The sequence below is a fragment of the Alligator mississippiensis genome, chromosome 3 (genome assembly GCF_030867095.1).
Source record: "Alligator mississippiensis isolate rAllMis1 chromosome 3, rAllMis1, whole genome shotgun sequence".
In the NCBI taxonomy this organism is placed as follows: Eukaryota; Metazoa; Chordata; order Crocodylia; family Alligatoridae; genus Alligator; species Alligator mississippiensis.
In genome coordinates, this window is record NC_081826.1 from 110,429,989 (window position 1) to 110,447,230 (window position 17,242).

General features: G+C 42.1%; 1 protein-coding gene across 4 annotated transcripts in view; it reads right to left on the minus strand.

The window, feature by feature from the left end:
• MBP (myelin basic protein) overlaps window positions 1-17,242 on the minus strand; it is a 201,526-nt gene that overhangs the window by 99,424 nt on the left and 84,860 nt on the right. For all 4 annotated transcript variants that reach the window (XM_059724292.1, XM_059724293.1, XM_059724291.1 and 1 more), the window contains exon 3: window positions 13,139-13,232. In XM_059724292.1, the coding sequence (XP_059580275.1) occupies window positions 13,139-13,232 (94 nt within the window). The remainder of the gene's footprint in view (window positions 1-13,138; window positions 13,233-17,242) is intronic.

The following is a 17,242-nucleotide window of genomic DNA, read 5'->3' on the forward strand; positions in this document are numbered from 1 at the left end:
GTGCTTTAGGGACTTATACTATGGGCCAAATAATCCTGTTTTAACAATAAAACTATCTTGATGAAGGGATGCAAACTGTCTTTCCAAGCATGAACATTGAAAACTCATATCCTCTCCAATCATTCCCTAAGAGACAGTAATAGAATGCTATCATTAGACCAAATTTAAGGATATTTACTTAGTGAGGATTTCCAGTTCTGCAAATTTTCAATCATTCACATGGTTACTAAGAGCAGCTTCTAGCTTTCTCTTTCCTATGCCACCCATGGTCACCCAACCAGTGCCTTCATATTCTTGCTCAGAATAGTCCCCACAGATTGTTTCTCCATGGCTCTGCAAACTCTGATTCCCAGAACCTGTGTCAAGCACCATATAAGATACTGTTCACATGTAGTAATAGCTGCTGGCAGACAGCTGTCATGTTCCTCCTCCTCCACTACTTCCTGATTAAAATAAAATGTAGCAGGGGAAAGGAAGATTAGATTGTATTAGTGCTTTCATGTGACCAAGCTTTTCCATGTTTATACCCTTGGAAGGCTATTTGTTAAAAGCAAGCATGGGCCACAAACTTTTTCATTCTGTGGACCACTCCTTAAAAGGGATACAGTCAGTTGATGATTTCATTGTAAAAATGTGTAAGCATGTATATAACATTAAAAAACATGCACAACAAAAATTACAAACACAAGGCATGCAGACGTGTACCTCCATCTTAGTTTGCAGGACAGCTCTTATTAGCAGGCAGCACCAATCTGCTCCTCATGCAAGGCTAGGATTTAAAATGCCTATAGACAAACTAGTGCTCTCTCTCTCTCTCTCTCTCTCATACATACATGTTTAATAAACAAGGGAAACATTTGGCAGACATTGTATATTGTGTTAAAACAATTAACAAGCATGTTATTGTATTGCTACTTGAGCCTTAACTACAGTGGGCATGGCCCACCAGCCCACTGTTGCTAAAAATACAGCCATCACTGGCTCAGATCCCAGCTCATGTTGTTGAATCTACCATGAGTTTCAATTCAGAGGCAAACAACTTCTAAGTATACATGCACACTATATGAGCTGGAGATGGAAGTCAGAGTGGAGCAAGGGGAAAGTATTCTCAGCCTGACTCTGATTTTGTATCCACAATCATTTGCACCATGAAATGTAATAACATAGGTTCAATTGACAGTACTTAAATCTCTAATTAATTAAACGCACTCACCAGGTAATCAACTGTGCCAACAAGTGACTACAGGTCCAGAATTAGTGTCTTATTTTTAACTTGACTGGTTTAGTAATCTACTCCAGTATCCCTGAACTGGGTATTCTAAGCAATTAGATTGGCCATCAGATGAGTCATAACTGAACAAACTCCATATACTCCAGCTGAACTCAGCAGACACTGCTAATAAGAAAAAAAAAGTCTCCAAAATATATATGAACTCTTCTTCTAAATTCAGGTATGATTCTTCCTTTCCTATCCATAGATAAATGCTGTTCATGATACAATGTACTAAATACTATTGCATAACATGCTTTAAACTAAAAATGACTCTTGGGAAAATGAGGAGGAGCTTTTTCCAGTGTCTACAAGTGAACATTTCCATCAAAACCTCTGGTGAGCATAAGGAGAATCAGAGAGATGCCATATACCATGTATCCATTGAAAGAGCAAGACAGATCAGTCAAGAGCTCTGTTCCACAGGTGGATGGGGATACTACCATTCCAAGAGGCCCAGTTGAGAAACTGGGTAAGTGGTTGGAACATTACACAAACTCATGCAAAGTATAGCAGATATTCATGCATAACCTATGCAGATGTTCCTTACAATGGGTCACTAAAAATGCATTCCTTTGTTTTCAGGACCCTGTATACACTGCAAAATTACTGTCCCCAGCAGACAAGCTTCTTTGGGTAGATGCGATATATCTTTTAATAGAAAAGATATTTAACTATATTTATTATTTAACTAAATAAATGAAAAAAAAATTTTTTGCAAGCTTTAGGCACCTTCAAACACGATACTGCTCTGCAAACACTATGCTAATTGGAAGCGGTTCAGCAAAGCCAGTAACAGCTCACCTCTGGCACTGTGTGGGTAGTTCAATAGAAAAGTTCCCAATCACTTCTACAAAGAACATTATTTCAGCTTCCTGTTGGAGGGGCAGCATGTGCAGAGCAGCACAGTATGCTTGAGGATGCCGCCACTGGACACTCTAAGTTTACAGCATGGTCAGCATTTGTATGTATACTTGAAATGACCCCTTTCCTACTATACTTGAAGACTGCAAAATTGCAAAAGATATGGCTTCTCAAAGAGACAAAGTACATTAACACTGTCTATTGACAAAAGCCGATAGGGAGGTTAAAAGGCCAAATTAAAAAGAAAAAAGAAGTATTGACCTGTAATATTGAATGTAAAAACACTAAACCCAGAATCAAGTGAAAACACCACTTGTGTGCAAATTCATTTTGGGGGGATACAAGTTAATGGATAGGTAATTTCATTCAGTTTTCTTATTAATGCACACATTACCTGTCAGAGTAATGAGAACTCATAGAGAGAGGACTGGACTGAGTTCAGAAAATTGAACAATATTCTTGACTCTGACATTCCTGAATGACTGTGGCAAGTCATTTCACTTCTCTGGCCTCAGCTTCACCATATGCATAATGGGGAATATAACAATGACCTCTCTTTGTTTGAGATGCATGTGAGAGGCACACAGGTTATCAGTTTACAGTGAGCCACAACCAATGCACACAAAATAAAGAATATTATTATACCCTAATAACTCAGTCAACAAAATACCAAGAAAGCCTCTTTTTTTGGCCAAAATTACAATTTGCTATAGCTTGCATCTGAGGCACAAGTTATAGCTTCTATGGCTTGGCCAAAAAAGCTACAGTTTTTTTTCCACCCCCCTGTCTCCACAACTAAATATATATCCCCTAATTTTTGTCGAAACTTGCAGAAAAAACTGGTCTCGTATTGAAAGAAAGCATATCAAATTAGAGACAAAAAAGGTCAAAATTCAAGGAAGTTGTATAAAAAGCTGAAGACTCTGAATGTGGAAGTGGTTGGACAATGGAATACATGAACCACCGCGCACACAGCTTATACTGAAGGAAATGGAAGAACAAATTCCCTCATTCTCTTCCTAGGGGAGAGAATAGCTGCACCATGATGATTACATCTAGCTTCGGATAATCTGCTGTCTCACCAGATTGATATTTTGGGCTGGCTTGCTATCATTTGGCATTAGAGAGCTTGTTTTCCAAGACTGATTCTGTTTACGATTGATGAGGCAAGCTTCCTAGCAAGGTCACTGAACTGCAATAACCTCTCAGCTTTTGCCCAGTACAGGACACTACCACGGCCCACGGAGAATAGGAGTGTCCAGGTAGGTTATGAATCATATACTGCTGCATTCTCCTGTACTCTTTGCTTGTTCATTTGCTGCAAAAGTGACGTACATAAAATATTATATTTACATATAAAAGGGTATGTGAATGGATTCTCAAATTGTGGGTTTGACTAGCAGTTTGCTGATGTGTAACATATACAAGATTGCTTTCACTGTGGGGAAAAGATAACTCATTTGCCAATATTAACCCCCTGGGAAAGTAAATGGCCTAATTAAGCAAACCTAGTATCTATTTGTATCCACTAAGTTGCTAAACTTGAACCTCCATTGAGGAAGTTCCATGTACATTCTTAGTCATAAGTGCTGTGCAATCTGGCCTGGAGTTTAACCCTGAAGACTAGCAGCAGGCACATTCTAGCAATTTTACTGCCTCAACATGTCAGGCAGAGAAGCATGATGGAGACAACTGAATTTGAGCCACTTCTCACCCTTAGCTATAATAAAAATTGTTAACCACCCACAGACGTAAACAGGAGCTTTGTGCACACGCGACAGAATGGGTGTTCCACATTCAGTGTCAGGCTGTTCTATTTAACACAGAAACATCACTTTCTTACTACAGGTAATGAGGAACTTTCTATTGAACTGATTGGATGGACAATGTTTTTCCTCAGGAGAACTTCAATTTTGCAGAAGTTTCAATTTGCAATAGTTTATTTTGTTTTTATAGTTGTTAAATGTTTAATTTCTGGTTACTGCCATTTAAGGAGGTTCAATACTGAGATATTTTTAATGGTCACGTGGTGCAACGTGGGAGATATGGTTTGCCCCATAATAAAGAGCAAGGGTACAAGGCACCTGCACTTCAATTCCCATGATGTGCCACGGTACCTTTTAGCAAACGCATTTTAAAATTAAGCTGACCAGAAATTAAATATGTCAATTTGGCTCAACACATCAATATTGAAATGTTTCCGTTTTGGAAGGTCAGAATGTTTGAACAGTCCTGAATTAATACTTTTCCAACTCTTTGTTCCATAAAAAGACGTTGATATTTTTACTATTGGAATAAATGGCAAAATATTAGTTTTTCCTAGAGATGGAAATTCCATGTTTGCTCATGTCTCATTCTTTGCTAGTTGACACCAAAGCCCAAAAGTACAGTGTACTCCAGTAGTCCAGCCTAGAGGTGACCAAGGCTTATGTCAGAGAGGAACATCCACAGCAACCCATCCAACCAAAGATGATTAAAGGCGTTTTAGGCCACTGATAATACCCAGAAATTTTAGAGCAGCAAGGAGCCAAGGAAAACTCTGAAGGTTATTTAGTCATTGGAACTAGATAGGGGTTCTCCAGTTATGGAGTCATTTTCTCCACAGGTGTTTACCATTAACTCCCACATCACGTCAAATCTTTCTGAGTTGAGCATTCATTCAAGATCCTATTTCAGTCAGGCCAGAGGAAACCAAAGAGACTATAGCCAGGAAAAAAAAATGAAAGAAAGATAGTGAGCTTAATGTATAACTGAAGCACTGAGAGTAGCCCAGTTCCACAGTCTAGGTAAACACGCATTAAACGGGTTACAGGGAGAAATTAAACTCTGCAGGACATCACAGATGAGCTAGCAGTATGATTTTTTCATTCAGAATTTCAAGTGGGCAATGCAACTTGCCTTAGTTACAAGGCTCGGGCTCTGAAGCAGCCACCTTACCTGGATCTTTCATCTTGAAGAATGCTTGCTAGAGTAGCAGCTGCAAATGCCACATAGGCTCGTGTGTAATTTACTGTTTTATTTTATCATTTTTCTGAAGGGAGTAGTGCAATACACATACACCAACTGTTAAAATATGCTCAAAGTACCATTGGATTTCCCTTCCCTCCTATATCCTGTTGCTCATCTTACATTGAAGCTCTCTGGAATGCACACCCCACCTGCCTTTATTTTTGTACAGTAGCAAGCAAAACAGGGCCTCTGTGTTGATTGAGGTATTTCCAAACAACCATGAGTATTAAATAGCAATCACCACCCCAACCACCCTCCAGGTTGCTTCTGACCAGAAAAAATATGAAACAATTTCCTCATTCACACTGGGGTCTCTGAGTGAGTCATGCCTTTACTGCATTGGTATAAGACAGTCATAAAGACTCACCAAATAACAAAACTTGAACACTGCAGCAGGAGATTATCAGCTAGTGACATCAGTGTAGTGTCAAGACCCATGGAAAACTGGCAATTAGGGAAAAAGTTGGTATCCTGATAATACTGAATTTGGCTGCCTAAATACAATCTAGCCGCACCTTCCAGAAAAGAAGTATGTCATAAAAAAGCAGCTACAAACATCTTTCTTAACTACTTACTGTATGCTTGACATAAACAATCCTGTATATCAGAGGCTACCAATAAAACATTTTCTGCTTTCTAGGTAAAATATATTGCCAGCTGCTCGGTGTAACAAGATAATAGATACTGCCTAAGAGAAGGAGAACCTGGAGTAGAAAAAGAGACTCCCGCTCTCCAGTGCTTTAAATCCTGATGGTTGTCAATTTACATAATGGTGGCCATAGTTTCTTAAGGGGAAAGGCAGCTATTGCCCCCTGGTGGCTGATCTATGCATAGCGGACAATCTCAGGGTACTACTATTTTAAAGTGAGAATGCAGTCACCTCTGCTTCTACGCAGAGCAGAGAAAAAGGATACACAGCACGTCACCCTTCATTTCTGTGTGATGCTCAATTACAATGAGGCAATGTCACCATTTCTTGCTAGTGCTACCCCTCCAAGGAGGACATAATGCTCTGAAGGGCAGGAAACACACTGCATGTTTTCAAGAGGGTGTAGACTGTAACCATGTTCGTCTAAGGCAGGGGTGTCCAACCTTTTTGAATGTGTGGCCGGATCACGAACTTTTTATCACCGAGTGGGCTGGCGAGCCATATTCAAAGACCTCACAGGAAGTGGTATCACATCAGGAAGTGATGTCATGTGACCTTTGACACCAATGAAGTTGCAGGAAGTGACAATGAAATGAGTCTGGAGATGTAGTTTAAAATCCAAAATAAAAACAATATAAAAGCAAGAATGAAATGATACCAAGTACTTGACTAACATAAACACTTTTGCTTCTACTCACTTCTCAATGAATGAAAGAAGCATAATGCAAGTCGACAAATCAAATGTGGAAAAGATATCAGCCAGAGTGGAAACTAATCAAAGCAACAAAATATGGGCATTTTTGAGAATAATCTTCAAGAAGATTTACTTTTATTGAATTAATAACTTGTTAGTAACACATCTTTAACAAGTAGTAACAATCCCCCAATCCCACACAAAGAGAAACAGAAGCAAACACAATCCAAACACTGGACAGTATTTTTAAAGACCTGGTGCCCGGCCGGCCTGGTGCCATGCCTGGGTTGACATGGTGCTGCAGGAGCTGCTTGGCTACAACCAGGTTGACCTGGTGCTGAAGAAGCCATGGGGCCAGGCCGGGGCTGACCTGGGGCCCACCCGGCCTGCTGGTGCCATGCCCAGGTTGGCATGGTGCTGCAGGACCCGCCTGGGCAGAACCGGGTCAGCACCAGCCAGGAAAAGCAGCATGCAGCTGAAGCCAGCTTCCCATGTACTGCTGGGGACAGGAGGAGGCCGGCCAGGTTGGCACCAGCCAGCAGAAGCGGCGGCAGAGCCGTGTGCTGCTCAGGACTGACTGGTGCAGGCTTGTCCCATCCCAAGCAGCACACAGCTCTGCCGCCACTTCTGCTGGCTGGTGCAGACCCGGCCGGGCTCCTCCCATCCCCAGCAGCACGTGAGAAGCGGCCCCCTCGGGGCTTCACGCATGGGCAACCAGGCCTGGAGAGCCGCAGCGCCCAGAGGGAGACTGGCCGGGGGAGCATGCGCCGCCTTGCTATGGAGCAGGGCAGGGCAGGGCAGGGCAGGGCAGGGCAGCGGGGCTGGCTTGAAGTGGGTGGATGAGGAGGTAGGCGTGGGCCGGCAGCACCAGCGGCCACTGCTTGGCCTCCCACGTGGGGCTGCTCCAGCAGCGCAGGGCACGGGCACAGGCTTGTGTTGAGGCGGGGAGGCAGGGGCAGGAGCACAGGTGCTCCCAGATGCACATCCTCCCCGCCAGCAAGCAGCGTGCCCCGGGCCCATGAGCGGAGCCACTCCTCCGTCACCTGGCAGCAAAGTTCTCCCATGAAGGCTCCATCCTGCGCCTGCCCCAAGCCCGCGGCACCAGCTGCGGCCGCCCAGGCAGGCACCGGCTCCTCAGGGCAGGCGGGGCTGCTCAGAAGCCACAGCCAGCGCTGCCCCAGGCCAGGGAGGGGTCTGGCCCTGCGAGGGACCCAGCCAGGCCGTGCCTTGCTGACGCGGTGCGTGTGGGAACGTTGTCCCTTCTCCAGCCCTTCAGCAGCCATTAGGAAGCTGCTGAGGGGCTGGGGGAGGGACAAGGGGTGGGAACGAAAGTAAGCCACGTTTACTTTTGTTTCCCGTCGCAGCACCGCAGGCCACAGAAAATGCCTTAGCAGGCCGCATGGCAGCCCTCAGCCCATATGTTGGACAAGCCTGGTCTAAGGATATAGGCAGACAAGGTTCTTTGGGTAAATCTGATATCTTTTATTAGACCAACTCAAATTGTTGAAAAAATTCTTCTTAGCAAGCTTTCGGGTTTAAGCCTGATGAAGGGTATTTAAACCCGAAAGCTTGCTAAAAAAGAATTTTTCCAACTATTTGAGTTGGTCTAATAAAAGATCTATTAGATTTACCCAAAGCACCTTGTTTTTTCAAAAGGGTGGCATTCGTTCAAGATCTGTCCGAGAAGGAAACCTCTTCAAAGCTCTTTGGGCTCCTGCCATGTTCCCCCTTCTAGCAGAAATATTGGAAGGCTGCAGCTTTAAGCTAACTAGTCCTTGCTTCATGATAGTCTAGCATTATGATTAAAATAAAATGTAGCAGGGGAAAGGAAGATTAGATTGTATTAGTTGGAATAAGAGGGGGAAACATAAGCTTCAAACAGTTTGTAACCATAACATTTAAATCACAGAATGACAGATGAACTGCAAAAGGAAAACATTCCCTAAAATTTTTGCTTGCTTTGTTTTTTTTAAGAACTAGACCAGGGACGGGCAAAATGCGGCCTGTTTCATCCAGCTTGCAGGCGGATGCCTACCAATTCACTGCACCTGGCCCAGCCCCAGGCTGCACCTGCTGTGTTCGCATAGGTCCAAGCCCTGCTCACTCCTGTGGGACCAGTGCACACTGCACTCCCAACCCTGCCCGCAGGACAGCCCTGACTCTGGCCCCACAGGTAGGGAAGTGGCAGTGGGCAAGGGAAGTGGTGGTAGTGGCGGGAGTGGGGGAGAAGTGGTGATGGCAGGAGAGTGGAGGGAGGGAGGGGTCGCAGGTGGGAAGGTAGTAAGTGGCAGGGGAAGGGTGGCAGAGGCAATGAGAGGTGGTGGTGGCTATAGTGGAGGGTAGGAGTAGTGGAGGCGGCGGGTAGGTGGGGGAGGCAGCAGTGGCAGTGGGTGGCAGCTGGGCAGGAGCACGGGGCCTGTACTGGTGCCCTGGAGACAGCAGGGACCCACAGTTGGGTGGCAGGATCGCGCAGCGCAGGCCAGCAGTGGCATGGGGTCTGCCTGGCTCTATTGTACAGGGCTTGCATGCAGTTCCCAGGTTCTCTGCCCACCCCCCCACATCCACACACACCCCCATGCACACACTCAACCAGAGACCCCCAAACCCTATACCCACCCACACCCACTACAAACTTCATACACACATCTACATACTCACACCCTCCTCCACACCCCAGATACACAATCATAAACAAACACCCGCAGCCCCCCACAAAAGCTACACCCACCCACCTATACCTCCCCACAATATATAAGAGTAAGGCTTCATTTTGAGCTATTTGCAATCACCTCTATATATACACAAGACAAATGCACACAAATAAGGATAAAAACATTTTTTGAAATACAATTAAAATATGTTATTCTAGACATTTGATTTTTAGTATACAATTTGGGTTTTTTTCCAGCTCCAAGATAGCAAACCCCCTTGCCAAAAGGAGAACTTCTGGGGGCAAGGGGAGGGACTTCCAGTGGCAAAGGTCAGGGGCAGGATCCAGTCCCAAGATGATGACTGGAGGGTGGGGAATCTGTCAAGGGGCGGGGCAAACCTTGCAGCACTCGACAGCTCACCAAAACTCGTTATGCAGCCCTCAAGCCAAAACTCACTAAGCAGCCCTTGAGCTGAAATAATTGCCCACCCCTGAACTAAACTGTACCTTTAAGAACTATGTAACCGCATGATTCCAGGGGAATATTTCCAACAGGCTGGTATTTCCAGATTGCTTATAAATCAAAAGATATTTTGTTATAGGCATAAACGTTATATGCATATGCATGTATGTATATGTATTTGTATACACACACACACACATTGTGTGTGTATATACGTATACACACATTTACACACACATATTGTGTCTGTACATATATACATATGCACACATATTTATTATATACACACACACATAAACATCATATATTTTAGTGCAGCACTTTTTAAAGTAACTTAATAAATGCAAATATAGAAATATAGCAATCAGACAGAACAGAGAATAGTAAAATGAGAATTCTACTGCACACATTCATTTGCATATGGAATTGGGACAGCTGGGCAGAAGTTAAAACCCTTCCCACCCCCACCTCACTTCTGCTTGCCTGTATATTTTATAACCACACTGTTTCACTGCTCTTACACTGGGGGAAAAAAAATATCAGCCTTCGTGGCTCCCAAGGAACATGATGCATATTCCTGTTTTTAAGTTCTGATCTGATTTAAAAAATTGGAATGGGGCAGAAACAATTAAAAATCAAGCAATTAAACATCTAAATAAAAACATTTTCAAAAATCTGAAAGGATTTTAATGTTCTTAATTTGCATGGAATACCCTGGAGGGGTTGCTAAGAAATACCCTCCCACTCTTGCTGTCTGGCTACTGTGGATTATCTGTATTTCACAGCTATCCCACAGGTTAACTGAATCCGAGAAGTTCTTCCTAAGAGTCTTGGATTTCTTGGAGTATGTTCAGCACAGTTCTCCTATTGTTAGTGAGCCAGAAATGGCTGATCTATAGGACTGAGAGCCACCGGACACCTTTTAGAATGGCCTGAAATTGTGCACCAAAACAAACTTAAGAACCAAAGACAGACATGTACATTAAACCACAGGGCTGGGTAAGCACTGCGAAGATTTATCAGATCTTCATATGAATGCAATGGGAACCACACCAAATTCCTTTCACAGCTCTTCTGCTGATAATCAAGTGTAGACACCCGCATATTTAATTTTCATTTGTTAAACTTTCCTGTTTTCCCCCACTCTAGATGTAACTTTGAGCAAACTATAACACCATAGCAGACAGGGAAAACATTAACTAGATGGGAAGCTTAACTGAATTTGTCACGTGCTGGGTAGCCTAGAAGAAGAGGGGGGAATTCAGCTTCCTTGACCTGCCTCCTCCTCCCCCTCTGTAACTCTAGTAAAAGACTATGGACTTTTTTTAATGCTATAGGTCTGTCAGATCATTTGTTTTGGGCCAGGAAGGAATTCTTTCCCTGTGGGGACAAATTACCAGAGGCCTGGTGGATATTTTCACTTTTCTTCCAACATTTTCTGGGGCATGGTTCAGTTAATAGGCTCTGGAAATCCATATTACTGATCTGGAGGCATATGTACAAGTACTCCTCACTTCACGTTGCCCTGGTTAACGTTGTTTCATTATTACGTCGCTGATCTATTAGAGAACATATTCATTTAAAGTTGTATAATGTTTGGTTATAACGCTGTTTGGCCACTGCCTGCTAGTAGGTAACTACAGTGACATAACTGGATTCGCTTAACATCGTTTTGCTTAAAGTCACATTTTTCAAGAACATAACTATGACATTAAGCGAGGAGTAGCTGTAGTTCATTGCAACTTTGGGGCAATGTCCAGTGAAGGTAAATGCCAAAAAGACTAGCTCCCAGGGGCATACAAGAGCCACCCCACCCCTTTGACATCCTTGATCTCTTTCACAGAGGAAGATAACAGGATTCTGGGAAGGTGGGATGGATAGTGCTCATCTCCATGTGTTTTGTTGATACAGGCACATCCTGGCACTTAGATCAATTCTTGGCCATGTTTACATTTACCTACAGGCTCTGATCAAGTTGGGAGCCCTCATAGCAGGAATTCAAACTGCAATCTACATGCCAGACTTTTGAGCACATCAGAATGGCTTGAAAAATTGAAGAGAAGGAAAACTAATTTATCTACTCCAAGTTCAAATTACTGAATGCATTGTTTCCACATTTAATAAAGACAGACTTAATTGCTCAGAGTCTTTCCTTTTACATCTTGGGAAAAAAGCATATTTTTTGCATTCATAATCACAATCATCCAAAACTCTATGAAGCCTACTCCAGCTTTACATGGATTCCCAAATTCTTCTCCAGCAAGTAATGATGTCCATTATCTGATACACCTTGGACTTATGTTTTTGACTGTTACACTGGTTTTATATCACTGGCTTTAATGGAGTTACAGTGGCATAAAGATCAAGCCCTTGTTTCAAAATGCAAGTCTTGAAGCATTGAGCAATAGGGGTGTGCAAAGCTTTGGTCCACAATTTGATTCAGAGATGATTTGGCCCAATTTGGAGGCCAAATCACTGAATCCAAATTGAAATGGGAGAAGAAAAAAAACTCTGAATCAATCTGTAGCCTTCAAATTAATTCAGAAAAGATTTGGAGATTCAGAAGGCAGTCTTTGAGGGGACTAGAAACTGAGAAGAGGGTGGGGGAGCGGGGGGGAAGACTGATATCCGTAGCTGGCCAGTGACTGTGATCTTTCTCTGAGTCCCCTTCTAATCACAGTGCTCTGGGGGAGGGACATAGAAACAGCACATAAGCCTCTGTCTGCAGGCTTTCTGTGCCTTTTGTGAGCTGCTTCTGCCTGAGCAACAGTATCTGAAAGGTACTGGACTGGCTTGGCTTCCTACATAGCAAGTCTCCTGCTACTTTTTGTTCTTGGAAAGGATTGGATATAGCTTACTAACTAGAATCCCTCTATTTATCCCTATCCAATCCATTTCTTTCAATTTATATATTTGTTCTTGGTTCCCCCCCCCGCCACTTTTTAAAAAGAAAGCTGTGTTTCCCCTGGCAGTGAAAACCCTGCACCTATCTCCTTGAAACTTGGCAGGTTTCATGCTCTCAGAAGGGGCTACCATCCCTGCTATTTTCATCCAAATCTGCCTTAACATACACACGACATGACTTTTGCTTTGAACAGTTTGAGGTGCAGTTTCCCAGAAACCCCTGTGTCTATCTCCTTGAAATTTGGCAGGCTTCATGCCTCAGAAGGGGTTACCATCCCTGCAATTTTTTATCTGAATCAACCAAAAAATGACAAAGTTATAGGTATTTCAGTGATTTCCCATTATAGCCTATGGCCGAATCAGTGCCTAATCTTCTGAAGCCGATTCAATTCAGGACAGTGATCCGAATCTCTGAATCAAATCACTGTCCTCTGAATCGGCCGAATCCGAATTGAATACTTCCCTATTTGCACAGGCCTATTGAATAAGTGGTGAATACACAAAACATCATGTTTATAGAAGTAACAGTTCACCTCAGCAAAAGTTATGAAAGAATATGAGTGGCTGTGGTGTTCTGTTATTGTACAACCATTATTAACAGTTACATTATATTTTCCAGTTTCTAGCATACATACCAAATACTTCATTATCTTCTGAGGTCTGTTGGGTTAGTTGTGTTGTGTCGGGGCTTTCTTTGCTTTCTTCTTCCTCCACTTTTGTTTCAGCATTCTACAAAACAAACACTTTTTTTTAGATATATGGTGCCTCTCACTAAGTGATACAAGTTCCTCAAAGATTTACCCTCAAATATATTCTTTTATCAAAGCAATACCTTGTGTAAATGATGAAACATTTCATACATACATATGTGTGAATATAAAATGTACAGAAATTCAACCATGGAATACAAGGCTTTCATAGAATACATCTCTCAGACTCATACGACTATAACCATATTCCAATTATGGCATCCTTCCATTCTGGATTTACATATGGTAGCAAACATTTACTCTGCTGTTTTGTTAAAGAGTATTTTATTTATTAAAAACTTCCCCCAAGCTTGTCTATTGGAAACATTTTGCTTTTCCAGTTACTCCTTCCTGCTCCCTTTCCCTCATTTCTTTTATTTACCTGTTCCTTGCCATATACTAAGAGAGAAGACACATGACAAGTTCATTATTAAGAAGTAAAGTCAGTTGGCTCAATAAAAGTGGAGCAGACACATGATGAACAGCTTCATACTGGTAGAAGTCATTACACTCCAGAGTAAAGTTATTCCTCAAAGTGAGCAGTAACTGTTTCTCAGTGGTGTTGTGCACTGTCTGATTCTGTTTCATCCTGGAGTAGTTTTTTGGTCAATACAAATAAGTTGCCCTGGCTACTTAGTGGACAGCCACTGTCAAAGAACATTCAGAAAGCCAGTTAGGGCGAACAAGTTGTGTAGGTTGTCATTGCTACAGAGTAAATTCCTTATGGAATAAAATCTGGGGTAAATTATCCTTGTGAAATGCGTCTGCACCTGAATATTGACAGCTCTTTGCAGGAGATACCTTTATAAAGTCTGTGTAGTATCTAGTATAATGATTCTCAACCAGGGTGCCATGGCACCCTGGGGTGCCTTGAGACTCTTTCAAGGGTGCTGCAAGGTGCCACACAATGTTAGCACTGTTAGGTTTACAAACATGACTCACATGACTCACATAAACCCAGAGATTTCAAATACAAATCCATAGCGGTGGTATTTCTGAGTTCTTTGCAACAGAAAAACTGCTCTTATTTTTCTGTAAGCAAACAACAGTGAAAACCAAGACCTGCCATTTTCCACGGAGTGCCTTGAATCTATCCAGCGATGCCTCAAGACTAAAAAGGTTGGAAACCTAGTATAATAAGACCTAAGCCTTTTTGGGGCTTATAGTTGCAACTGTAATACAAATAAACAATATTACCAATGCTACCATTAATACAATAGAGAGATGTGACTGCATACATTATAATCTCATAATAAGCAATCCCTTCTTTCACAACTGCAGAGTCCCAGGTGATGCAATCACAGTGCTTTTCTGCCACACATGAAAAGTGCTGGTTTAGGACAGCATGCATAGTCCCTAGACAGTGCAGAGCCCCATCATTATCAGCACTTAATACTTGCACTAATGCTAGCAGACACTTGCTGTCAGTCTTAATAGGGGCTTTCTTATTGGCAGCTTCTTCCTTCCAGGCCCCCTGCAGAAATACAAAGTCTGAAGCCATTTTTGTGGTGTGGTCTATTTGGAAAAGGGCACAATGAACCAGTCTGTCAGGGAGTATATGTCTGGAGTGGAGACACCACACATGAAGAACAACATTTGTTATTTTGCTCAGGTTTTGTCTATTACTGCTTGTTTTATCTGTCCATTTTTGTATTAAGGGCAAAAGCTACAGGGGAAATTCTTATCACGTTAAAATCACTGGCAAAGCTCCCATCAATTTTGATGGCTCTAAGTTTTCATCTGTTTCTACAGCAAAAACAGTACAAAAGGGGCTTCAATCATAATTGCAGCCCTTGGTTGCTACTGAAATAGAATCAAGGAAAAGTAGTGCTGGAAGGGATCTCAGGAGGTCACCTAACCAATGCACACACACCCCCATCTCAAAGGAGGCTTAACCCTGCCTAAACCATCTCATTCAAGTCTTTGTCTAACCAGCTCCTAAATCTCCTAAGGATTGAGACTAAAAACCCCTCTAGGTAGCAACAAGGGTTGTTAGTAAGAAAGTGACACCAAATATAGCTTCTTTTTAGGGAGTACTTGTTAAAAATTGTAGAACTGGGAACCCAAAGAGAGGGAGAGTAATTCTAGGTGAAATTAGGAAACTTATCAAAACTTGTTCCCCACCAAACATTTCATTTCTAGACTTTATGTCAGTTCACTTTATAGTGAACTAATCTTCACCTGAAAATTAGTTTAACAGGTTTTCATCTGCTGATGTAATAGGAGCTTGCTGTGCATTTAGTTTCCATGCCAACCTCATTGCTCTATGCCTCACTGGCTGCTAAGTAAGAATAATAATGACGATAAACTTCCACTTTACACAATTACACTCCAGACTAACGAAAAAATTACACACATCAGGAAATAAGACTGAAAGCACTGAGAGGATAAGATGCAAGAGTGTAGAGACCTAAATTATTAGTGAAGAAAAATAACTTAAACCATTTCTAAGTTTCCAGTTTTACTTAAATTCCTTTTCTTACTTTCATCTTTCTTGACCTTTTTGACACCTTCCTTTACTTCAACTACCGACTCAGATGAAAGGAAGGTGGGCACAAAGTTCTCTCTTCAACACTACAAAGACTGTATAGCTTAGTTAACCAGAAGGGGGTTTCTGCTTACAGATACAGATACCAGCCTCCTGCAAGTCTATAACCACGCCTCAACTCCTACACTATGGCAGTTCATGTCACAAGCCAATATTGCCATGGAATATATCCACCCAGTTTCTAAAGATTATAGAACGAGATCTAGATAGAAATTACCACATTTATGATTTGGTGTCCCCCATTTCATATTGCAGGAATTTCACTCCCAGGATGGAAGACGACTGCAGAAAACTGAAGAGCACTGCCATTTAAGTTGTTAAAACCTAAATCTAAGGTGGCTAACATTTTCAAAATAATTCCCTTTTAAATACCAGCATAAACCAGGCATGTAGTCAGATACCCAAAAGAAAGCATACATATACCTGTATGATCAAATATGTGGGGAAGAAAGTAAAATGACTGATGCAATACTAAGTATTTCTGGAAAGGCCTTGTTAAGATATAGGGAGAGAAAGGAAAATGAAATATCTAAAGCAGTTGTTCTCAGACTTTTTAGACTCAAGACACATCTCAGAAAACGCCAGCTCTTAGGGCTTTTTTATATGTGCAAGTACTCAGCGCTGTGACGCATATAATTGTATAAGTGGTGAAATGCGTGTCAGCATGCAGAAAATGGCGGTGGTGCACTTTTGAACTAAACCACCAAAGCAGCAGAACAAAAAGGTATGTGTATAAATGCCCCTGGCTTTTACTGTTTCTTGTCTACAGAAAAATAATATAGTAATTATTTTTTTACAAATAACTCAGAAAGACCACAACAGGTCAGAAATGTTTTTGACACTATAGGATGCTTATACACACACATGTGGGGGAGGAAGGATAAGGTGTTTTAAGTAGAATGGTTCCCAGAGAGACGCTTCAATTAAAATGCCATGGCATCACATGTATTAACCCCCGCATGTTTAAAAATGGCCATGTGATGCTTTAACTAGAGGCTTTTAGGCCTCAATTTATAAAAGCATCCCTCTTCAAGAAGTGTGCTTAAATACCTACTCAACGTTAAACATGTCCTTAAATCCTAGTGAAGTCAACTTCAGGTGAGGTGTCAACATGTGCATTTGCACCAGTTTAAATTTACTGAGCAGTAAATTACTGCACAGTAAGAGGGAATAGGCTGGAGTCTACGCATGCAGGTGTTACAGTGCATTAACACTGTGTAGGGACTAACTTTACTCTCAAGTCAGTCAACACGTACAGTATTACTGTGCAGTAAGGCGTCTAATGTGTATTACTGTGCAGTAACTAATCAGGCGTAAATTTGATACCTGCATGATCCAGGTATCAAATCTATGCCCAAACTGGTGTAAGTTGCCTTTTTTACCGTGCAGTACGGGCATGCATGTGCCCATACTGCATAGTAATTTCAGTTACTGTGCAGTAA